This window comes from Bos mutus, chromosome 17, assembly GCF_027580195.1.
Source record: "Bos mutus isolate GX-2022 chromosome 17, NWIPB_WYAK_1.1, whole genome shotgun sequence".
Taxonomy (NCBI): Eukaryota; Metazoa; Chordata; class Mammalia; order Artiodactyla; family Bovidae; genus Bos; species Bos mutus.
The window spans coordinates 20,549,457-20,574,286 of NC_091633.1; the positions used below are offsets into that span (position 1 = coordinate 20,549,457).

The following is a 24,830-nucleotide window of genomic DNA, read 5'->3' on the forward strand; positions in this document are numbered from 1 at the left end:
ACTCGGCGGCGCCGGAAGTCGGAGTTCATACACTTCGGTAGGTCTGCTTGCTTGCAAGTGGCTGTTCGCCGAGGGACTCTGGTCGCCATGGTCTCAGACGGTGAGGGCCGCGCCGGCGGGATCCGGACCCCGGGACTAAGCAGACTTTGCCCAGCGATGACCTACCAAATGGACTGTATTTTGGGGGCTGGGTGGAGCCTGTCTGTTCTTTAAAGGAGTAGCAAATGTATTCATTCGTTCATTCATTTCAGTAAATATTTTTGGAGCGCCTGTTGTGTGCCAGGCGTTATTTCATGCCCTGGGAGATACATAGAGAACATGACGGACTAGCGGAGATTACAGTCTAGTGAGCGAGACAGACAGTAGGCAAGTAAATAAAAATAATTTCGAAGGGTAACAGAGCTGTGACGACAGTATAAAGTAATGATGGTGTCGATCGCGATTCGGGGATGATCCAGGAGGAGCTGCTTTCGATATGGGTCCAGGGAAGACTAGTGATACTCAGACTAAGACTTGAGTGATTTTATAAAGGCTCTGTGAAGGCCTTGTGACAGATTGAGCCAATACATTGCAATGGGAAGACGGAAAGGGGACACCTGTGGGTTGAGGAGGGTGGAGACTTTCGTTCATACATTCAACTACCAGTTACGAAGCTTGATGTCTTAAAGGGAGAAAAAAGAGGCCAGGGTGGTGGGAGCAGGGTGGGATAGAGGGATGAGATCAGAGAGCCAGCTAGCCAGGTGCAGGTCCCTTGTGGGACCAGATCTCTATTTTAAGTGTAATACAAGCCGTTTTAGGGCTCCTAGCAAGAGAGTATTACTGATTTACGATATATATATATATTTTTTTTTTTTTTTTTTTTTGCGAGATCTTAGTTCCCTGACCAGGGATCCAACCCATGGCCTCTTGCAATGGAAGCATTGAATCCTAACCACTGGACTGCCAGGGAATTCCCTGACTTACTATCTTAAAGGATTACTTTGACTGCTGTGTGGGAAATGGACTGTGGAGAGCAAGAATAGAAATAGATCCTTTCAGGGGCAGTAACAATTGTCCATGCATCATTTATCTGTTATAATATCACAACTCTGTGAGGGAGGCAGATCTGGTATGGCCCGTGTCTACAAATGAGAAGGTAGAGACCCAAAGAAAGAAATCCACAGGGACAATCCATGTGTATGGATTCACACCTCTCCTGACAGGCGACACTTTGTTTTTCTCAGGCTTGATGATAGCAAGGAATGTATGGTTCTGAGAATTGGGGAGTGGGACCTGATGGAGATATAAGGCCAGAGGCTTTTGGGCAGAAGAGTGAGGGCCTGTGTAGAGACAGTTATTAAGTGACTCTTCTGTGCTAAACACTTTGTTCTGTGATTTACACAACATTCCTCATTCTCTGAAAAGTCCACGATTTAGAGGGCTGAGGGGGGAAGAGAGATCAGAAGCACAGCCAAGTGTAAAATGAGGTCGTGAGTACTGTCATCAGAAGAGGGACAGCCCTGTGGGTGGTCAGAAGGAGACAATAGGGCATTGAAAAGCCACAGTGTTTATTTCCATTTTTTTGTTGGAGTATAATTGCTTTACAATGTTGTGTTAGTTTCTGGTGTACAACAGCATAAAGTGAATCAGCTATATGTATACATGTATCTCCTCCTTCGCGGATCTCCCTCCCTTCCACCTCCAGCCCCCATCTAGGTCATCACAGAGCACTGAGCTGAGCTCCCTGTGCTACACAGCAGCTTCCCACTAGCTGTCTGTTTTACACGTGGTGGCGAATACATGTCAGTCCTCATCTCCCAATTCGGCCCCCCGCCAGCTGTGTCCACATGTCCCTTCTCTGTGTCTGTGTCTCCGTTCCTGTCCTGCAAGTAGGTTCATTTGTGTAATTTTTAGCCACAGTCTTTAGAGTCAAGCAGATCTGTCTTCAGAGCTGGGTGTTAGCTTTGCTACTTGTTAGCAGGCCATGCGACTTAGAGCAAGTTACTTTCACTTGCGAAATAGGAATACCATATTTCATCTAGTCTAAGATAATATGATTATGAAATGTGCTTTTATTTTATTTAATATAACATTAAGAGAAAAAATGTGATCCGTCATAATGGTAAGATACCTTCCTGAGTTCAGCAACTGTCAAATGTAAGAAAAAAGGAGGGAGTACATCTTATAATTGGTGAAAGATAGCTTCCCTAGTGTCTCACTGGTAAAGAACCCACCTGCCAATGCAGGAGACATGGGTTCAATCTCTGGGTCAGGAAGATTCCCTGGAGAAGGGAATGGCTACCCATTCCAGTGCTCTTGCCTGGAGTATCCCATGGACAGAGGAGCCTAGCAGCCTACAGTCCATGGGGGTCACACAAGAGTCGGACACAACTTAGTCAGACGCAACAACAACAACAAGCGAAAGACGGCTTTAAGTCCCTTTCTGAGCTGTCAGCAATGGGACAGGAAGATAGGATTACATGTGCTAGGTCTGACACAGAAAGGCTGACATTTCCTCTCTTCTGAGATGGGGGAGCCAGGACCTGTTGGAAGACCTGGGGAAGACTTTTGAATAAGGAGGTAGCAAGGTTTGGGACCTTGGAGAGTAAATAGGATACGGGTATGTAAGCAAGGCATTGCTGCTTTCTGCTATTAAATGAGCATCCTGGGTTTTTCATAGCAACGTATGCTTACTGGTTCACATTCTGTCACCTCAGAATATAGTCTCCCTGAGGGCTTGGATCCAGTATCCCCAACACCTAACACCGGTACTTCAGTGTCAGTGTTTGTTGAATTAATGTGTTAGCCTGTTTCGTTGTGTCTTTCACTTTGTAGAGAGTAGCCTAATTATTTTCACAATAAAGTCTTTACACAGCCATTGCTTTTCACACTGGTTTTTACCTTTTAAAGATTGGTTACTAATTGGCCTTGCTAGAAGGTGATTTGATGGACCTGGAGCCAGACTACTTCTGTGTCTCCCTTTAAATTTCTCCCCACTCAGCCCTACCCCAAGCCTGAAATTCTGCTAGTGATTCTTGGTACTGGTCCATCAGTGCTCTCTGTCCTTGACCAGACATCCATGATGCATGTATCTTTGGGGTCATAAAATGTTTACTGGGCATCCACCCTGTGCTAGGCATTGTGTTCAGAGCAGAGGACAAGCAGTGATAAAAGAGACAAAAATCCCACCGCACAAAGTTCATAGTCTACCGCAGGGGTCCCCAACCTCTGGGACCTAATGCCTGATGATCTGAGGCGTAGCTAATGTAACAATAATAGAAATAAAGTGAACAGTAGATGTAGTGCTCTTGCGTCATCCTGGAATGAACCATCACCCCCCCACACACACAACCTGTGGAAAAAATTGTCTTCCATGAAACCTGTCCCTGGTGCCAAAAAAGCTGGAGGCTACTATTGCAGTGCATAAGAGGTGTAAATGTACAGAAGGCAAGCAAGAGCTCACTAAGGGCCTCCAGAGCTGTAAGTCTTTAAAAGAACTTGATTTGTGTTCCTTTCACGATTGTAGCTTATATACATAGAAAGGCATGCAGTGGTGCTTGCTTTGGATTTAATTTACAAATTGGAAATGTTAGCTTTGTTTCACTTTTATGAGGCTAATTTTTTTTGTTTTTTTGGTTAATTGCAGAGGATGAATTGAATCTTCTAGTTATCATAGTTGATACCAACCCTATTTGGTGGGGAAAGCAAGCATTAAAGGAGTCTCAGGTAAGGCTGCTTGGGAAGGCTTTTGGATAGTTCTGATTTGACTTAGTACTTCCCTGGTGGCTCAGATGGTAAAGCATCTGTCTACAATGCGGGAGACCTGGGTTCGATTCCTGGGTGGGGAAGATTCCCTGGAGAAGGAAATGGCAACCCACTCCAGTACTCTTGCCTAGAAAATCCCACGGATGGAGGAGCCTGGTGCAGGCTACTGCTCATGGGGTCACAAAGAGTCAGACACGACTGAGTGACTTCATTTTCTTTCATGTGTATATTGCTTTTTTATTAAGGTATAATTTCATACCATAAAATTCACCCATTATAATGTATAATTCAGTGTTTTTTAGTAAAAATCACAGTAAAGTTGTATAACCACCACTACCACAATTCCATTTTAGAAAACTTCTATTTCCAGAAGGTTCCCTCGTGCTTGTTTGCAGTCAGTCACTGCTTCTATGCCCTAGCTGTTATTGTTGTTTAGTCACTAAGTCATGCCCAACTCTTTGCGACCCCATGGACTATAGCCCACCAGGCTCCTCTGTCTGTGGGATTTCTCAGGCAAGAATGCTGGAGTGGGCTGCCATTTCTTTCTTCAGAGGATCTTCATGACCCAGGGATTGAACCCACATCTCCTGCATTGGCAGGTGGATTCTTTACCACTGAGCCACCTGGGAAGCCCTCCCCCCTGTTGTAGGCAAACACTCATCTGGATTCCGTCTCTGTGTTGCCTTTTCTGGACATTTCATATATTGATTCCATATAATATGTAGTCTTTTTTTTTTTTTAATACTTTCTATTTTAAAATAGTTATGGAATCACAGGAAATTATAAAAACTGGTACGGAGAGGTCTGTGCACTCTGGCTCCAGCTTCCCCCAGTAGTAGCATCTTCTGTAACTGCAGTACAAACGGCAAAACCAGAACACTGACATCAGTACAATCTCCAGACCTTATTCAGATAATAACAGTTTTGCGTGCACCTGTGTGTGTATGTTTGGTTCTTGCAGTCTTAGCACATGTAAGATTTGTGTAACTGCCGCCACAATCAAGACACAGCTGTTCTATCCCAAGGAGCTCCCCGGTGCTCCCTCCATGGTTGGTGCAACTTTCTAGTCCCTGGTACTAGTCTAATAATATGTTCTCCAGATCTATAATTTTGTTCCATAAATAGATCCTATAGTATGTAGCTTTCGAGTGTAGCTTTTATCTTTTATTATTTTTTAAGAGAACTTGGGACTAGGCTGTTTTACTTACTTAATTAATTTATTTTGGCCATGACCCAGAGCATGTGGGATCTCAGTTTCCCAGCCAGGGATCAAACCCATGCCCCCTGCAGTGGAAGTGTGGAGTCTTTAACTACTGGGCTGCTAGGGAAATTCCTATCCTTTTTTTAAAAATTAATTAATTTCCTTTATTTTTTATTTTTGGCTCTGCTGGGCCTTGTGGTTGCGTGCAGCTTTCTCTAGTTTTGGTGAGCAGGGCCTCCTCTCTAGTTGCAGTGTGTGGGCTTGTCTTATTGTGGAATGCCAGTGTTAGGGGGCACAGGCTTCAGTGGTTGCAGCCCGCAGGCGCAGTAGTCCTGGCACACTTGCTTAGTTGCTCTATGGCGGGTGGAATCTTCCTGGACCAGGGACTGAACGCATGTCCCCTGCATTGGCAGGTGGATTCTTAACCACTGGACCACCAGGAAAGTGTCATGTGTCATTTTGATTATAGTCATTCTAGGGTAAGTGGTAGTACCTCATTGTGGTTTTAATTTGCATTTCCCTAATGACTAAGCTTTTGTTCATAAACTTATTAGCTATCTGTATATTTTCTTTGATGAAATTCATATAAAAATGTTACATCCAATTTTTAAATTCTTAAATTGGACACGTTCTTATTTAAATTCTTAAATTAGACATGTTCTCACAATTAAGAACAAGTTATGTACTTGATCGTAACTTTACCAAGTTGCTGTACGATGAGCTGCACACATTGAAAGTGTTATGTCTTCACATATGTATGCATTCATGAAATTGTCACCTCAGTCAAAATGATGAAATACAGATCTATGGGGGTTCCCTGGCAGTCCAGTGCTTAGGACTCAGTGCTTTCACTGCTGTGGCCTGGCTTTCGTCCCTGTTTGGAGAACTAAGATCCTGTAAGCTGATCGACGTATCCAAAAGAACATAACAAAACAAAAACACACAAATCCATCACTCGCAGAGTTTCTTCATATTCCTTTGAATTTCTCTCACCCATCTCTCCCTGTTCCCTCCTGGAGGTAGCCACTTATCTGCCTAATATCACTATAGATTGGTTTGCATTTTTAAGGTATGTATATACGTGGAATCACGGAGAAGGCAATGGCAACGCACTCCAGTACTCTTGCCTGGAAAATCCCATGGGCGGAGGAGCCTGGTAGGCTGCAGTCCATGGGGTCTCTAAGAATCGGACACGACTGAGCGACTTCACTTTCACTTTTCACTTTCATGCATTGGAGAAGGAAATGGCAGCCCACTCCAGTGTTCTTGCCTGGAGAATCCCAGGGAGGGGGGAGCCTGGTGGGCTGCCATCTGTGGGGTCGCACACGACTGAAGTGACTTAGCAGCAGCAGCGTACCTGGAATCAAACAGTATATAGTTGGTTTTTTGTTATTGGGTTTTTTCTTGTTTGGTCTATTGGTCTGTTGTTTTCACTCAGCATAGTTACTTTGACATTTGTCCATGTTGCTACATGGATCAGTAGTTCATTTCTTGTTATTGCTGAGAAGAATTCCATTGTGTGGCTGGACCAGCATATCACTACATATTATCATACTCTCCAGGAAGACTGTCTTACTTTGAACTCTCATCAGTGGTATATGAAGATTCCTTTTTTTTTGTACTAACACAAGATGCTCTGTTTCCTTATTTTATCTTTTGCCAGTATGATGTACCAAAAATTCTCTCAGTCTTCTTTTGGTATATCTAATGGCCCTTTGTATTTCTCCTTTATATTTTTCTTTGGGGGAGTTTCCCATTTTCCTCTTTGGGTGTTCCTTTTTATTTTAACTGGTTTGTGAACACTCTTTATGTTAAAAGGTTAACTCATTGTCTTTCATGTGTTGAGGTTTTTTTTTTTTTTTCCAGTTTGTAATTTGCCTTTCACTTTGGTTTAGTTGTTTTTTGTTGTGTAGAAATTTTAATAGGTTTGTTTTACATGTTAAGAAATAGAGTAAGTGAAATTTATTGGTTTTGTTTTCTGCTTAACATAGTTCTTTCTTTAGTAATATTAATACTTGTCAGAATGTAAATTCCATGAAAAAAAGGGTCTTCACATGGCACATAATAGGTTCTCAGCATATTTAGTGAATGAATTAATTGAAAGACTTTACAATTACCAATTTAATCAATATGTATTATCTATTCTATGTGCAGCAACAGTTTGCTAGTAATTTTATCACAGAAGATGTGACACGTTTACTATTCCTTGAGTGTTATACAAAAAACATGTGTGGAATATTATACTGATGAGAAAGCGGTCTCATAAGTAAAATTAGAGAACTATAGTTTCTTTTTCAGATTTGATGATCCATATTTTTGCTATGAATACATTTATTTATGAACAAATAAGTTGTATTGATTAACAGAATAACAGCTGGAAAAATAACAGTGAAAATGAATGTCTTTGCATGTGATTTCTGGTCTCAGTTGGAATTTTAGTCTTTCTTGAGTTTCTATTTCAAATTGGACAGTTTTAATTATCAGGGAGGATGAAATTGTACCTGGTAGACAGTTCTGTATGGGAGGAGAAGGAAAGGATGAGTCTTGATAACTAGTATTAGTAAAGATTGATTCTACTGACTAAATTTTATCTAGGTCAACTGGAGCACAAATCAATCATCATGTTTATAAAAAATGACCGTATCTCCTCCTGCTTCCCCAGTTCCATCCCATCCCCCAGGAGTAGCTCCTCCTTCCTTTTGCTCTCTTCCATGAGACCTGACCAGCTAATGTGTTGTTCTTCTAAGCAAGTCAGAAATGGGCAAGTCTGTGCTGTTCAGAATCAGAAAACTATACCTTCCTGATGTTTTTGCTTATGACCTTGGAGAAGGGAACTCCAGAGCAAATTTTTAGCGTGAATAATTATCTGACATAGTGGTTTTGGGTAGCTGTTTTAGATTCTTTTGTCTTCTGTGTTTCAACAGTTTACTCTGTCAAAATGCATTGATGCCGTGATGGTGCTGGGAAATTCTCATTTGTTCATGAATCGTTCCAACAAACTCGCAGTGATAGCAAGTCACATTCAGGAAAGGTATGACCATTGTGATTACTCTCCCTGCTCAGTGCTTAAGGACCCTGGGATGAGATATTACTGGGGTAGATGAATATACCTCAAATAATAAACTGGTCATAAATTAGAATTTGGTAGGAATTCTCTTCGGTTGTCATCTGAAGAGTGAGAACCACCGTAAAGCGTTTCAAGAGGCTGTAACTGAGTACGTTCTTTATTTCTCTCATTTTTTAAGAAAACAGTGGAATCATCAAAACATTCCATGGTGGAAGACTCATGTTTGCCAATTTGCCTGTTTCATACATTTTGTAAAACTGAAGTTTATGATGGACTCTTGAGATTCTGGAATTGGTGTGGTCTTTGTTATCTCTGCTGAATTCTATTTTGATGTTTAGTGAGGTCCCTTAGTCCCGGTGTAACTAGGGAGTTTTTTGTCTGTTTTTCTGTTTCAGTCGATTCTTATACCCTGGAAAGAATGGCAGACTTGGAGACTTCTTTGGAGACCCAGGAAACCCTTCTTCTGAATTTACTCCCTCAGGAAGTAAAGATGGAAAATACGAGTTGTTGACAGCAGCAAATGAAGTTATCGCTGAAGAGATCAAAGATCTAATGACTAAAAGTAATTGCTTTCAGCTTTTCTTCCTCCCATTAGTGCTATTTGCAGATGGAGTTGAATGTGGAAGTCCTTGAGGTTTCGAGTCCAAAAGTTTGAGATTTTTGATATTATCTACTTAATTTTTTTTCTCTCTCTCTTTTAAAATCACGCCCACAAAAGCCTGTGTGATACTTGCCTGACTTCTGCAGCGTGGACACTGTTCACCAGCCTCCACTTGAAACACTCTAGTGTCTGAGGATAGCCTGTTTTGACCCATTTTTCCTCTTTCTCAGACCATTCTTCCTTCCATTTTTGACTTTTCCTTCATCTTGTTTCTTCATTTTTTAAAAATGTTGATTTTATTTATTTTCAGCCGAGCTGGGTCTCTGTCACTGCACTCAGGCCTTTCTCCAGTTGCAGCGAGCAGGCTTCTGTTGTGATGGCTCCTCTCGTTGCGGAACACAGGGTCTAGGGCCCGTGGGCTTCAGTACTTGTGGCGCACGGGCTTGGTTGCCCTGAGGCATGTGGAATCTTCCCAGACCAGGGATTGAACCAGTGTCCCCTGCATTGACAGGCAGATTCCTATCAGGGAAGTCTATCATTTTATTTCCTTAAAAAAATATATATATTTTTTATTCTGTGTGGTGTTTTTCTTTCTCTGTATGTTCTCGTCCAACCTTCCCATTAATTATCATTTGTGTATGAACACTTCCCAGTCTTTGTCTCTACTCCATCCTTTCTTTCAAACTGCAGATGTCTCCCCTTAAGTGTCCCTCAGCCTCATTAATAAGCCCCAGACCAGTTTCATTTTCTTTCCCCACAGTTACACCACTACTTCCATTTCTGTCACCCCCATCCTCCTGCTTTTCCAAAGGCTTTCATTTTGACTGTTTCCTTCTAAACCAACATCTAATCATCTATGAAATCCTATTAATTTAGTCTCAGAAGTACCTCCAAAGTCTGACCCCTTATTACCTGCCATCTAGCTCAACCTTGGGACGGCTGACATCTTGGGCGGGGGAATTCTTTGTTGTGGGGGGTTTCCTGTGCTTTGGAGGATAAGGGTTAGTTGCTCAGTCATATCCCACTCTTCGTGCTTCCATGGACTGTAGCCCCCCAGGCTCCTCTTGTTCATGGAATTCTCCAAACAAGAATACTGAAGCAGGTTGCCATTCCCTTCTCCAGGGGATCTTCCCAACCCACAGATCAAACACAGGTCTTCTGCATTGCAGGTGGATTCTTTACCATCTTAGCCACCAGGGAAGCCTTTTGGCGGATACTTACTTAGTAGCATCCCTGGCCTCAACCAATTGGATGCTAAGATATCCCCCAGTTGGGACTTCCCAGGTGGCGCAGTTGTTAAAGAATCTGCCTTGTAATGCAAGAGATGAAAGAGACACGGGTTCAAAACCCGGGTCAGGAAGATCCCCTGGAGAAGGAGATGGCAACCGCTCCAGTATTCTTGCCTGGGAGATCCCATGGACAGAGGATCCGGTGGGCTGTGGTCCATGGGGTCACAAAGAGTTGGACATGACTGAGCACACTTGCAGGTACAAACCAAATGACCCTCTTGGGGCACAGTTGCCCCGGTTGAGAGCCTTTGCTCTGGATCATTATAACAGCTTCTTTCTCCTGTCTCTCCCCATTCAAGTCCTTCCACTCAGCCCTCTAGAGTTATTCTAAAAATCAGAGTTAGTATTCCCTGCCTCAAACACTTTTGCTAATTCCCTATTGCCTGCAGGCAGTGGTTTTAAACTGTCTCCTCTGTCCAAATCACTGGTGGGGAAAAGGCAACTCTAGAGACAGTGGATCAATGATTTCTCTTGGGACTGGGGGTGAGCAGGAAGGGACTGGGAATGGGCCTAAGTGATCTTTTGGAGTGATGGAAATGTTCTATAGTTGGATCATGGTGATGATTTCAACTCTAGAAATTTACTGGAAATCATTGACTTGTGCACTTTAAAAGAGTGAATTTTGAGATCTGTAAGTTACACCCGAATAACATGAAATACTGGCCCCACTTCATTGTTTCCGATTCAGTGGGCCTAGGGCGGGCCCAGTGCTTTGGACGGTGGCTCACACGGTAAAGAAACTGTCTGCCAGTGCAGGAGGCCGGGACCCAGGTGCAATCCCTGGGCCGGGAAGGTCCCCTGAAGTACGAAATGGGAACTCACTCCAGTCTTCTTGCCTGAAGAATTCCCTGGTAGAGGAGCCTGTGGGGCTACACTGCATAGGGTCTCAAAGGGTCAGACATGACTGGGCATAGCATAGCACGCACCAGGGAGGACCCAAGAATTTGTATTTTTCTTGAGTTCCCAGGTGATGTTCCTCCAATGGGTTCTAGAATCACATTTTGGGAACCACTGGCCTCCAGCGTAAAGGCCCAGCTTCTCAGTACAGTGGTCTAGACCTTTCCCGTGGGGCATCAGCACTCCCGGACCAGTTGCAAGCCCCATTCCTACAGGGTATTAATCTGGACGCCCACCTTGTTGAACTGGATGTTTAGAATTTTGATTTTTATGAGTGATTTTTTGTTGTTGTTGCTGTTTTCACTCAAGTCTGCAGATAAGCTGTGAACTTTGTCCCTACCTCCCACAGCCAGGGGAATTTCTCCAGTCCTCTTTTCACTGGTCCAGCTTTCCCCGGGGCAGTGGGAAGGAAGAGGTGATAGGAAAGGCTCAGAGCCTAGCCAGGGACCTCTGTGCAGGCTGCCCTCGGTCACACACAGACTTTTGTACCACTCAGATCATTGAGAAACCAGAACCTTCCCCAGTAACACCAGGATACTTTTTAGTATTTATTTTTATAACATAAAATTTACCGTTTTAACTATTTTTCAAGGTACAGGTTGGTAGCATTAAGTACATTCACATTGTTGGGCAATCACCACTATCCATTTCAAGAACTTTTTCATCATCCCAAACTTAAACCTTATACCCATTAAACAACCACCCCTCATTCCTCCCCATTCAGCCCCCAACCACCAGGATATTTTAAATTGAGAAAATGTTTAACAATTGCTTATCTGTGTTTATAAACCCAGTTTTGAAATGTTATATGATTTCCTTCATGAAGATGAATGCTTTGGTTTAAAAATGATTTTGGTTCAATAAAGTACCTAAAAGTTCTCTTTTTAATGCTTTTTGTTATTTACAGGTGACATAGAGGGTCAACACACAGAGACTCTGCTGGCAGGATCCCTTGCCAAAGCTCTTTGCTGTATCCTTGGTGGTTTTTTTTTTCTTTTTTAATATGTATTTATTTATTTTCTCTTCGGTTGTGCTGGGTCTTTGTTGCTGCCTGCAGGCTTTCTCTAGCTGTGGCGAGCGGGGGCTACTCTGTACTTCCGGTGCCCTGGCTTCTCATTGCCATGGCTTCTCTCGCTGTGGACCGTGGGCTCCAGGGTGCACAGGCTTCAGTGGTTGCAGCACCGGGGCTCAGTAGTTTCAGCTCAAGGGCTCCAGAGTATAGGCTCATTAGATGTGGCACACGGGCTCAGGTGCCCTGCAGCATGTGGGATCTTCCCAGACCAGGGATTGAACCAGTGTCCCTTGCATTGCAAGGTGGATTCTTAACCACTGGACCACCAGGGAAGCCCCTGCTGTATCCTTGGTGTTTTAATCATTCAGAAGTTTGTTTTGTTTTTTCCTTTAATAAAAATACCTTAACTTGTGATATTTCTTAGAACCATGGATCCACATTACTGGAAGGCATGAGTTTTTTAAAGCAGTAGATAATAAAAAAGCTTTAACATGGTTTTAGGAGAAGCTGTAAGAATGAGAAAACTCTACTTTCTCCAGTATGTCTTTCTCACAATGAATTATTCTTCAGGATGTTTCTCTGTTTATTATTAGACAGATTAAAATTTTTTTTTTCCTCTCATGTTAGGAACAGTGTTTGATTTTAAAAGCCTTTTACTGACCCTGGGGCTTGTTAAATGAGCAGCTGGTTCTCCCCAGGAGAATGAGTTATTTTGCCCACCTTTATAAAGCATGTTGATAATCTGTGTGACATTTTTTTCAGTCTTATGTAATTTAATTTGTTTGTTTTGTAAAGTATTGAGTGATCCCTCCAATCCCAGACTATGATTGGGGGTGTCTGATTGTCTGTGTATGGTTTACAAATTCGTCATCTCATTTGGTTGGCATATTGATTTACTTGTGCCAGTATTCAAATCTAGGACATGATAGATAGCTGTAAAACGATCAAATCTATTAATTTTAATTTTCTTGGAGAACAATCATATTTTGGTCAGGTTGCAAAACCCACTTGATTGCAAAGTCAGTAATTGGAAACTCCCAATCTCTTTTGTGTGTTTATTGTGAGTCATGGAGCTTTTCCTTTTTTTCAGGTAGGTGGATGCTGAATTTATTTAACTATGATTTGAATTTATTTGTTCTGTTTACTGTTATTATTTATGAAACACTTTTTAAATTCCTTAATGCTAAGAAAATAAGACATTCATAGAATGAACAAGGAAGTTAAAGGTGAGAGCCTGCAATCTTCTACGGGACTGTAATTCTTATTTTACTACTATAACTTTGAGGGGCTGTTTTAAAATTGGCAAGAAAACTTTATATAATATGTTCAGTGAGATTCAGTTGTAATGTAATCTGTTTTTATCTCTTTATAGATAACCAGGAAATGAAATCAAGGATATTGGTAAGATTAAAAGAAATCTATACTATGTTTTTATACCAGCCAGAGCCAGTTAGAAAACAGACTGAGAAATAAGACCCATTTATAATAGAAGCAATAAATATTAAGAGTCCAGAGTTAATTAACAAGTACTGTGTAAAGTTGATTATGATGAAAAACTGAAATTCTGAGAGACATAGAAGTATTGAATAAACAGAGCCATATTTTTTTCTTTTTTAATTTTTTTCAGTTATTTTTATTGATGTATAGTTGATCTACAGTATTATATAGTTACAGGTATATAATGTAGTGATTCACAGTTTTTTAAAGGTTATATTCCATTTATAGTTATTAAAATATTGACTATATTTCCCATGTTGTGTAATATATCCTTGTAGCTTTTTTTGTCTGTAATAGTTTATACCTCTTAAATCTCTACCACTGTATTGCCCGTCTCCTCTTCCTTCTTCCCCACTGGTAACCCCTAGTTTGTGGAGAGCCATATTTTATTCTTGAATGTCAGTTTGTCCAAGATTAAACTATAAGTTCAGTGCAATCTCAGAATATTAATCAGATTTTTTTTTCCTGGCAGAGTGGAGGGATTTAAGAAAGTCAAGAATTTATCTAAAAGAATAAGTCAGTGGGAATAGCCAGGAGCTTTCTGAAAGAGAATAGTAAGCAGGCACTTGCTCCAATCGACTTAAAAAAAAAACATACAACATGACTGTTGTAAGTTTAAGTTTTATTCAGGGTTTTACTCAGCATTATAGCTCAGGAGACAGCCACTCAGCTGTGGAGTAACTGTCCCGAAGAGGTAGAGGAGAGACCAGTTTATGTGGGTTTTTTTTTTTGGCTAGGAAATTCACACAGTCAAGCATACATCTTGGTAAGAGATGACTGCTGATCACAAAGAACAGATACCTCAAGATAGTGATTTTAGTGCTTTTCTATTTTTTCAGCTCTTGCCTACAAAGAGGCAAGAATCTGGGGTTGTTGGAATTCTTCCTGAGATACCCGTCTGACTGTCTAAGGGCCTGTTTATCCAAAGCACTGAGTGCCTCATCCTGCCTTTCATCCTGGACTCCTTTCAGGGTGCTCAGTCGGTGGGCAGCTGCAGTGGGTTCCCATTTAACCCTTGTAGAACTGGGTGGGGAGCAGTGCTCTTTGTTCTTCTTTATTCACACTCCTTTAGGCACTCAAACACATTATAAAGCCACAGTAACAGTGTGGTTCTGGTACAGTAGTATGCAGACAGATAATGGGTACATAGTGGGGTTTGACACAAGATGAATGAAACCTTTCAAATGTGTGGGAACGAAATGGATTATTCAGTAAAAGATACTGGGCCAGTTGGTTGGCCGTCAGGAGGAACACAAGGCTAGATCTCACTGCTTACCCCTAAGCAGATTCTAGTAATGATTGATCAAACATGTCAATGTAAAAATTCGAGTTGTAAAAGTGCTGGAAGAAGATACGTGTTTATCATCTTCAGTTGGTGAGTATCTTGCTAAGCATGATGTGAAACTTTAAAAGGAAGCTTAAGACCTCAAAAAAATAAAACCCCCAAAACAAGGATGGGAAAAGAAAAAATCTATTAGGAAAAAGTGTTTTCAACATAACTACGTGACAGGATTGATGTAATGTTTCTAAAATAAAGAAGATTGATGTAATGTTTCTAAAATAAAGAAGAGCTTTTAAATTAATTTTTAAAAGTCAGGGTTGACTCCAAAGGAACAGGTGGGAAACATGAGCAGTCTGCAGAAGAGGAAATGCACATGACCAGGTAGCGTTTGGAAATATGGCAGCCCTACTAGTGGTTCTTCTCTTGCATCGCCCGTGAGAGGATAAATTAGTACAGCTTTTCTGGAAGGCAGGTCGGTAATATGTATCAAAATGAAATGTGCAGACACTTTAGTAATCCCACTGGTTATCTTAGGAGCTAATCAGTTGTGCAAAGGGTAGATGGGCATATTCATCAGAGCATTGTCTAAAATTGAGGTTTGAAAAAAAACAACTGAGATGTGGAAACTGCTTAAATGTCTTCTGTAGGTAATTGGTTAAATAGTCAAAATCTAGGAACTCAGCATGAAGGATGATATACACTCATATTTATTGACATAAGGTTGTTTCCCCCAGATATTGGGGACTACAAAATCAGGTTGCAGAATACTAGGGTATCATCCTGGGTGTGTGTGTCTGTGTCTCTGTTGGATGTGAATGTACATACATGTCCACATAGACGCTCTTTAGAAACCATTAACAAGGATTATCTCTTGGATTATAGGATTTGGGGGAGATTTTTAATAACTACAAAGATAAATAAGAAAGATGATATTGACTATAGTTTGTTGTATACTGTGTTGACATTTGAGTAAGAGCGCTAGAATGTGGCCGAAAGGTATTAACATGCATATGATTTTTAGGTGATTAAGGCTGCAGAAGACAGTGCCTTGCAGTATATGAACTTCATGAATGTCATCTTTGCAGCACAGAAGCAGGTGAATTGAGAGCCTTCTTTTTAAAGATTATTGCTTTCATAATGAAGGAATTAATTTTACTGTTTGAATGGCCTGCTTAAAGAAATAGTCTGACTGAATACTTACTAAGGGATTGGGAATCTGGAATCCATGTTTTGTACTAGTCATTTTTCTATTTTGAGTCCTGCACCCTTGAGAATCTAGTGGATCCCCAGAAGAATATGCAGTCAAACTCACTTTTGTTTATAGTTATGTGGTTTAACTACATGTGTAGTTACAACCCTGTTTAGCTCATCCTTAGACTTCAGGCTAAGAATCCTGAGTTTTATAACAGTTTGCTGCATGTGTGGCCTCAATTTCTTTGTCTTTCTGCTTTAGGGAGGTTTTAGGTAGCTCAGTGGTAAAGAACCCTCCTGCCAATGCAGAGATGCAGGTTCAATCCCCGGGTCAGGAAGATCCGCAGGAGAAGGAAATGGCAACCCACTCCAGTATTCTTGCCTGAGAAATCTTACAGACAGAGGAACCTGGTGGGCTGCAGTCCATGGGGTCGCAAAAGAGTTGGACACAACTTAGCAACTAAACAACAACAATAAATATTTGATATTTTTACTTTGCAAATAACTCAAGTGTTCAGATGAGTTATCATTAATACATTTTCTTCTTTGACATGTTTAAAAAAAACTTTCTTAAAACTTCAGTTTAAAAAAAAAAACAACACTTCAGTTTTGGGATATCCCTGGTGGTCCAGTGGATAGGGCTCCATGCTTCCATGGCATGAGGTATGGGTTTGATACCTGGTCAGGAGACTAAGATCCTGCATGCTGTGGTGGCATGGCCAAAAAACTTTAAAAGCAAACTTCCGTTTTAACCTAAAATGCTGTTATAGTCACCTGTAATGTTTTCTGTCTTGGAGTGGCAGCATGATAGAGTGGAAAGGCCATGGACTTTGGGGACAGGCAGATTGGGGATGACAGCACTGTTGGCCCTTGGCTCTGTGACCACCTTCCAGCCAAGGCCTGGGTGTTTCACTGTAAAATGCACATCAGATATCTATCTTGCAGTGTAACCATGCATGTTAAATGAGTCTTTTTAAGAATAGAGTCTGGCATATAGTAGGTTCTCATTATAAGGTAGTCTTCACTATTCCTGTTAATATTTTTTGAAATGTCCATTTCAGAATATTTTGATCGATGCCTGCGTGTTAGACTCCGATTCAGGACTCCTCCAACAGGTATATTTTAAATGAATGCTTGGTGGTGGTTCTGAAAGCGTGGTGAGTTCTGTTACCTGTGGTAAATGTCTCTCACCCACCAGTTTTCACACAGCTTTAGGGATTATCCCTTATGATGCGTTAGATTAGAGCACCAGCATCTCTCTGGTTCTTTTGAAATTTTTATTTATATTCTACATAATGATCTGATTGACTTTGTAAAAGTATTAAAATTCACACAGTAGAATGAATTCAAACAGCACAGAAAAGTATTTTAAAAAAAGTAAAAAAAAAAGAAAAATCTGTTCAAATCCTTTCATCCCGAGGTTATTGTTAATGTTAGGTGACCAGCATGATCGCTCTATACATACAGATGAAAGAGTAGATCACTAAGCAGAGAATTTTATAAAAATAAGATCCAGATCTGTGCTGTCCTTAATGGTAGCCATATGACTGTTGAGCTCTTGAAAAGAGTCTGATCTGAATTGAGAAGTATGTGAGTATACAGACTGAATTTCAAAGACTTAGGATGAAAAACAATGTATAATATCTCATTAATGATTCTTATAATGGTTACATGTTAAAATGATAATGCTTTGAATATATTGAGTTATATAAAAGATGCTACTAAAACTTTATCTCTTCATTATTCCTGTTTTATGTGGCTAGAAAATTAAAAATTACATATGTTGCTCATATTATGTTTCTCTTGGACAGCACTGTCAGATGTTACTTTTAATCAAAACATGAAAATGAGTTTTACTTTAACTAAAAAGGAAAAGGAAAACCAAAAAACTGGAAATAAGACTGAAGACAATACTAAACTTTTGATAAATGTTTTTTGATCACAAGGAACATTATTTCCTAAAAGATCAGTTAAAAGCATAAAATTACAGAAAACTTTGAGTTTAGGTTACTGCTGGGGATTGACTGGGGAAGCGGGGGTACAACCAAAAAGTACCCCAGCCTCAAAAGTTCCTGTTTCTTAAGCTTGCATGGTGTTTGTTGGAATGTGAAGTGGTACAGCCTCTTTGGAAAATGATCTGAAACTTCCTCAGAAAGTTAAACATGGAATTACCAGTTGAGTCTGCAATTCCGTTCTTAAATATTTATTCAGGGAAAACGTGTCCACACAAAATACTGTCCATGAATATTCACAGTTGTGCTATTCGTAATAACCCGGAAGTGCAAACAACTCAAATGCCTATCAGTGGACGAATGGATAAACAAACTGTGGTCTATCCATGTGGTGGAATATTATTTGGTCATAAAAAGGAATTGAAGTACTGATACATGCTACAAGACTACAGTATGAATGTACTTTGAAAACCTTATCCTAAGTGAAAGAAGCCAGTCATAAAAGGGCATAGCTTGTCTGATTCTATTGATGCAAAGTGTCCAGAATAGGCAAGTCCACGGAGACGGAAAGCAGATTGGTGGTTGCCAGGGGAGAGGAGGGATGAAGAGTGACTGTTAATGGGGATGTAGGGTGATAAGATGTTCTGCAGCCAGATAGCGGGGACAGTTGCACAGCTCTGTGAATGTTCTAAAAATTAGTAAATCATACATGTTAAAAGGATAGGTTTTATAGTGTGTGAATTACATCTCAAACTGTTAACTCTAAAATACAATGAGAGTGAATAAGGATGGCAAGAATAAAAATTCACCACCAGCAAACAAACAGAAAAAAAGGACTTGTAGTGTCTTATAACTGCAGGCTTCAAAGGGTGAAAGGGCGTGGACCAAGGGGAAAACACAAGCTATGTGAACATCTGGAGAGGTGGCTGCAAGTTTCCAGTCTTCCTTCACTCTGGGAAGAGACGCCCTTTTAATTTGCTGTGTCGTAGACCTGAAGAGTTGGTGGTGAGAATGACCTCCGTCTATAAAAGCTAGTGCTCACGTGGCAGTGAGTCCTTTGTGTGTCTTACAGGCTTGTGACATCACAGGGGGACTGTACTTGAAGGTGCCCCAGATGCCTTCCCTTCTGCAGTATCTCCTGGTAAGGAAACGTCAACAGTGAACCTAATGCCTTGAGTCAAGCGAGACCCTTATTTCCTGGGGAATGAATGGGAACAAGACGGCTGACGCCTAGTAACTGGAAGAAAGGAGTGGAGGGGTGACCTAGGGAATTCCAGCTTCCATAGTCTTTGGACCCTGTCGCCCTATGCAGACTGTTTACAGCACAGTGCCTGTGTGTGGAGGTGCTCAGTAATTGCGGAATGAAAAATACACATTTCTCAACAGACGTTCAAGGGAAGTCCAGTTTAGTATTCTCAGTGTTTACTGGCTGACGTCTAATATCTGTATCTTGGCTTCTGGTTGTTTTCCACCGTATTTTAAATAAAAATTTCGTGGTCATTTTTTGTTTATTTGTTTGTTTCATGTAGTGGGTTTTTCTTCCTGATCAAGATCAGAGGTCTCAGTTAATCCTCCCACCCCCAGTTCATGTTGACTACCGGGCTGCTTGCTTCTGTCATCGAAATCTCATTGAAATCGGCTACGTCTGTTCTGTGTGCTTGTCAAGTAAGTTGGTGTACTGAGTTTTTATTTTTTACGTCTTTTTTTTGGTGGGGGGCAGGGAGCACTGTGTGGTATGTGGAACCTTAGCTAACTGACCAGGGATTGAATAGATGCCCCCTGCAGTGGAAGTGGAGTCTTAACCGTTGGACCACCAGGGAATTCCTTACTGAGGACTGAGTCCATACTCAGTTTTTCTATGTTGGAGGGGAGTGTGCAGAAGATACCTTCAACTGTGTTGCTTCTAAATCATCCTGGTGTTTTTTTTGTTTGTTTCAATTTACAGTATTCTGCAATTTCAGCCCAATCTGTACCACATGCGAGTAAGTATCTTTTGGGGTTGTGTGGCTAGCTCTCACTTTACAGAGATTTAGAGCACTAAAAAGTGTTTTATTTTTTTCTGTGTATTATTTCAGGACAGCCTTTAAGATTTCTCTGCCTCCTGTACTGAAGGCCAAGAAAAAGAAACTAAAAATGTCCTCATGATAATAAAAATAATTTCCCTATCACTTAGAGCTGGTTATATAAATTATATGGCAGAATCTTTGTTAGGGAAGCTCTGAAAATAATAGAGATGTGTGTAAGATAATGAGCTTTCTTACAGGAAATATTGTGAAACATCATCCTTATACTGTGCTTCTGAGGGGCTGATGTATTTGAGGGAGTCATTCTATGCAATATACCCTAAAGTCTTTTCTGGCTGGTTTTTGTCCAGAAATGGGGGAAGAAAGCACAAATTTGAGACTTTTTTTTTTAATGAGAAGTTGTTAATGAATTTGTCAAAGTCTGTCCTGACTGATGGAAGGTGTCAGAACCTACCCAAGTCTAGGTCCTTACTGTGAAATGTACAACATGAAATTTGGACCCGGTTCTGGAAAAAAGTGACTATGGAGTAATGGCATTAATCAAGATAGAACATCTTACTTGAGTCAACACTTAGCTTTGACAGTATTCATGTAAATAAACTCCTTATTTTCTCAATTGAGGTTTAACTCCATATATGACCAGATATTTATTCTTCTGTCTGACAATACATGTTGGACAGTTACCCAAATGAGAGCTTATCACTGAGTATCTCTAAAATCTGATTTTAAACGAGTATGGAAAGCAAGTGCAGTAGTCAGGAAGGAACTTTTTCTTCAAAAACAGTTGTGTGAAGAGCTTATTTGTGAAAGCCAAAGTCTGGGTTCACGAGGGGAGTTTCTCTGGGAGAATGGATTCTTTCCAGCTAAGTGTTGCCCCACATAGAATTCATTCCTTTTTTAGAGCAGGGGGAAAGCATTAATACTGGAGAATGGTTCTCTGGAAACTTTGGGCTTAATACTGAAAACTTGTATCAATTCAAAAGAAAAATTATTTGTAATTTCAACAATAAACAACTTATTTTTCTGTGTAACCTGGAAGTTACTAAAAGTCCTTTTAAATTCCAGCATAGCGTAGGAAGGGTTTTCAAGAATGGTGGCCAGTTTGATTTGTTTTTAGAAAGTATACTGACAGAAACCTATATGTGTATACAACATTATATATAAATAAGATTTTAATTTTCTTTTGATACCATCTCAAAAACTGTCTCAAATATTTAAATAATTTGGTATTTGGTTAGATTATTTCAGGTAGGTTTTATATTCTGGATTTACAATTTTGTTAACAAATATACAAAGATTTTGGTGGTCACTTTCCAAGTATTTGTTAATCTCTGAGTTTAAGAATGTCTTTTAAAAATAATATTTAATATTTTACAGCCTAAGTATAATGGAGATCACTATTTTTAAGTCTAGGAAATAAAGCATCATATATCTAAAGATGACTAAATTCAAACAAGCTTATAAGGTTTTTGTTATTACTTTTTCATTTGAAATGTGTTATGAACTGGCTTAATTCTGTTTAAATTTTAACTGTTGTGTTTATGGTTTATTTTGTATAAATTTTTATAATAAAATAATTTAAATTTTCATATTTCCCTGAGTTATTTCTTCTTACTGGTTGTTTATTTCATGCTCATGCATCTTCAACTGTGTACTTTTTAACTGGATTTGTTCACATGTCAATTTTTTATTCAACCCTGAAGAACTTTAATTTCAATCTTGCTGAAACTATACACAAAAATATTGTTACAAATACAATTAGAGATTGGTATGAAGTTTTTAATAGAAGATTTTTTACACACCGTACATGGATTCTGCCCGTGAATTGGTTTACTGCTCATCTGATAGCTAACAAAATGAGTGAACAGTTACTGAGTACTTACTTACTGTACATCAGGCATTAGGCTAAGCTCATTAGGTGTGTTGCCTCCTCACACAACCCTGTTTGGGAGAGACTGTTACCTCCTTTAAAGATGAGGTGGGGGAAATAAAGCTGAGGAAGCCTAAGTTTAGAGAGGTTAAGTGATTTTCCCGAGATCACTTGACATAGAAGGAAGGTGAAATTCAAACCACGCAGTCCAACCTCAGGCCCTGCACCTGTAAGTCACTGAGCTATGATAACCCTTGCGATCCTTTGAGGCTACTGAAATAAGAAAAATGAATTTTTTTTTCCCAGGCAGCATTTTGGTAATTTTCCATCTGTTCTAATGGTGCTAAAACTTCGTGTGTGTAGTTTGAGAAGACCTCCTTTCAGAGATCTGAGAGCTCTATGCGGTGGTGGTTCAGTCGCGAACTCCGGTCCCACTCTGCAACCCCGCGGACTGCAGCACGCCAGGCTTCCCTATCCTTCACTGTCTAGAAACAAACAAAACCTCTGAAAAAAGAATAATAAAAACAATCCAACAAAACACTTACAGCACTGCAACATCACCCCCTTTTTGTCCCTCCCCCCAAATTCTCATAAAAATCAAGTTTATTAAGTTGCTTGTTTAGAACCCAGTGCCTGCGGCATCGCATTTGCATTAACTCCAGAACGATTGAATTAACTCCATGTTGGAGAAACTCGGGGTTTTAAACTAGACGCGGACTCCTACTTTTTCGTGAGCCTTTACATGGAGTAAAGGAGAAGGCAATGGCACCCCACTCCAGTACTCTTGCCTGGAAAATCCCATGGACGGAGGAGCCTGGTAGGCTGCAGTCCACGGGGTCGCGAAGAGTCAGACATGACTGAGCGACTTCACTTTCACTTTTCACTTACATGCATTGGAGAAGGAAATGGCAGCCCACTCCAGTGTTCTTGCCTGGAGAATCCCAGGGATGGGGGAGCCTGGTGGGCTGCCATCTATGGGGTCGCACAGAGTCGGAAACGACTGAAGTGACTTAGCATTACCTGGAGTGATGCAACTAGAAGGACCTAAGGCCTGTGGCAGGGCTAGGCTGCTGCGGATGGGTTTGAGGGCGGGCTCTCTCTGCTGTTGGTCCAATCACGGCTCGTCTTTCGTCAGGCCGGCGGCCGATTGGTGGTTGCCATAGCTCCAGGCGTTGGCTTGACAAGATGGTGGCGGCAAGGCCGCCTGGGCATAGCTTCCGAGTCCCCGCGCTTCCAGTCTTCTAAGGCGGGTGCAGCCCTGTTGTGCAGGCCCGGCGAGCCCCCAGGCATGCGTTTGTCGCCGCCGGTCCCTTCGCTTTTGGGACTCCTCCTTCTGCAGGGCGTCTTGAGGCCGCTGAGGGGAGATCTGGGTATGTAAGGCGGGGCAGGGGCCTGCAGGACGGGGATGAGGGAGAGGATGAGTCTTGAGGCCAAATCTGGGACTGCCGCCAGAGCTGCGGAAGACACCGCCAAAGAAAGCCACCACCCAGTGTAGGCAGGGGTTCTGCAACTATTAACTCCTCTCTGTCCCTTTCTTCCCGCCTAGTTTTCATTCCTTCTGTCATCCGCATGTCCAGCCCTGTGGTCAGCGCGTCCCTGGTCGGAGGCACCGAGGATGTGACCGTGTCCCTGACACAGCTGCGGGACGAGATGGGTAAAGAGTCTGACCTTTCCTTTGGGGAGGGAAGAGGTTGGGCCAGCTTCAGGCCGCCCAAGAAGCCTGGCCAGGTGGCGTCCTCTGAGTCCCTTGGCGCTGTCCCCTGCAAAGTCGGGATGGGGGCTGCTGCTGTGGACCAGAGAACTAACAGACAGGGTGAGTAAAAGAAAGCTTGAAATTACAAGTTAGCATTCACTGAGCTATCCCATGTACTTAAATACATCACCTCATTTTCCTAATAAGAACAGTAATGTCTTTTAATTCTGTTTAACAAATGAAGACACTGAAGTTCAGAGAGGTTGTCACTGGTCGAAAGTCACACAGCTTGTAAAGAGTCCAATCCTAGGCTTGGAAAGGTGTTCCATCCTAGGAAACCTGACTCAAGAGTGCAGTACCTTGGTAGGTGGGCAATACTCTCTTGTGTTCCAATCTCTTCTGTAGGTTTATTGCCAGTTCCCACCTGTGGCGAGCTGAACAATGAGACAGGAGACTGGAGTTTGACTGTCACCCCCACTGTGGTAAGGCCAGAGGTGGGAACCTTCTCAGTAGCATCTGCGGAGTCCTGCATCTGGTGCTCCTGCAGTGTTGTTCTCTCTCTCTCTCTCTCTTTTTGACTGTGCCCAGCAGCTTATCGGGTCTTAGTTCCCTGATCAGGGATTGATTGAACTTGGACCAAGGCAGTGAAAGCGCCGAGTCCTAACCACTGAACCGCCAGGGAACTTCCCCTGCGATGTTCTTTTAATCAGACAAGATAGAACTTAGTGCTTGGAACCACCATGAAACTGTGGGCTATCTGATCCTGTAGGCACTCATCCAGCCCAGAGGTTCTTGGATGAGTTTCAAGAAGCTTGTGAGGGAATTCCCTGGTGGTCCCATGGTTAGAACAACTTGCTGTCACTGCCAAGGGCCCAGGTTCATTCCCAGGTTGGGGAACTAAGATCTCACAAGATGCATGGCACAGCCAAAAAAAAAAAAAAAAAGCTGTGAACTCTCTAAAATTGTGTATAAAGTTTTGTATGTGTGCATTTTTTTCTGATGAGAGGCTTGCCAGCTTCTGTCAGATTATCAAATGAATCTGTGACTCAAAAGAGCTTCATGAATTGCTGGTCTCACCCAACTCTGGGCTTATGTGTAAGGACACTCAAGCCTGGAGAGATGAAATGTTTTCCACTTAATAGATATTTCATTGAGTGTCTAGTATCTGCAAAACATCAACTCTGAACATAAAAGACGAAACAGACTTTGCTTGCACCCCAGGAACCAGAGCCTGTTTCCGTGGACTTTTATTTATGTGTATTTAATCTGCTGGTAGGATAATAAAAGTGCCAGACAAATACCTTTATCAGACCTGTGTTCAGCTTTCTCTAAACAGAAAAAGGGCTTTCCAGGTGGCTCAGTGGTAAAGAATCCACCTGCCAATGCAGGAGACCTGGGCTCAGTCCCGGGGTCGGGAAGATCCCCTAGAGAAGGAAGTGGCAACCCACTCCAGTATTCTTGCCTGGAGAATCCCATGGACAGAGAATCCTGCCAGGCTACAGTCCATGGA

General features: G+C 41.5%; 2 protein-coding genes across 2 annotated transcripts in view; both read left to right on the forward strand.

Moving 5' to 3' along the window:
• Positions 1 to 16: 16 nt before the first annotated feature.
• GTF2H3 (general transcription factor IIH subunit 3) lies at positions 17 to 21,344 on the forward strand. The gene is made up of 13 exons (XM_005904655.3): positions 17 to 100; positions 3,626 to 3,705; positions 7,870 to 7,976; positions 8,408 to 8,574; positions 11,707 to 11,769; positions 13,008 to 13,037; positions 13,184 to 13,212; positions 15,612 to 15,686; positions 16,843 to 16,896; positions 18,806 to 18,874; positions 19,263 to 19,398; positions 19,679 to 19,715; positions 19,809 to 21,344. The coding sequence occupies exons 1-13, from the start codon at positions 88 to 90 to the stop codon at positions 19,876 to 19,878; spliced, it is 930 nt and encodes a 309-aa protein (XP_005904717.1). The 5' UTR covers positions 17 to 87; the 3' UTR covers positions 19,879 to 21,344.
• A 1,087-nt stretch (positions 21,345 to 22,431) lies between these two features.
• Positions 22,432 to 24,830, forward strand: part of TCTN2 (tectonic family member 2) — a 29,277-nt gene continuing 26,878 nt past the window's right edge. The window contains exons 1-3 of the mRNA XM_070386298.1: positions 22,432 to 22,997; positions 23,174 to 23,281; positions 23,726 to 23,802. Of these exons, the coding sequence (XP_070242399.1) occupies positions 22,916 to 22,997; positions 23,174 to 23,281; positions 23,726 to 23,802 (267 nt within the window). The 5' untranslated portion in view covers positions 22,432 to 22,915. The remainder of the gene's footprint in view (positions 22,998 to 23,173; positions 23,282 to 23,725; positions 23,803 to 24,830) is intronic.

Excerpts from the sequence above, each read along its gene's own strand:
- GTF2H3 (XM_005904655.3), top strand. Across the intron at positions 3,706-7,869 it reads AAGCATTAAAGGAGTCTCAG|TTTACTCTGTCAAAATGCAT; the intron begins GTAAGGCTGCTT and ends GTGTTTCAACAG. Across the intron at positions 18,875-19,262 it reads CCCTTCTGCAGTATCTCCTG|TGGGTTTTTCTTCCTGATCA; the intron begins GTAAGGAAACGT and ends TGTTTCATGTAG.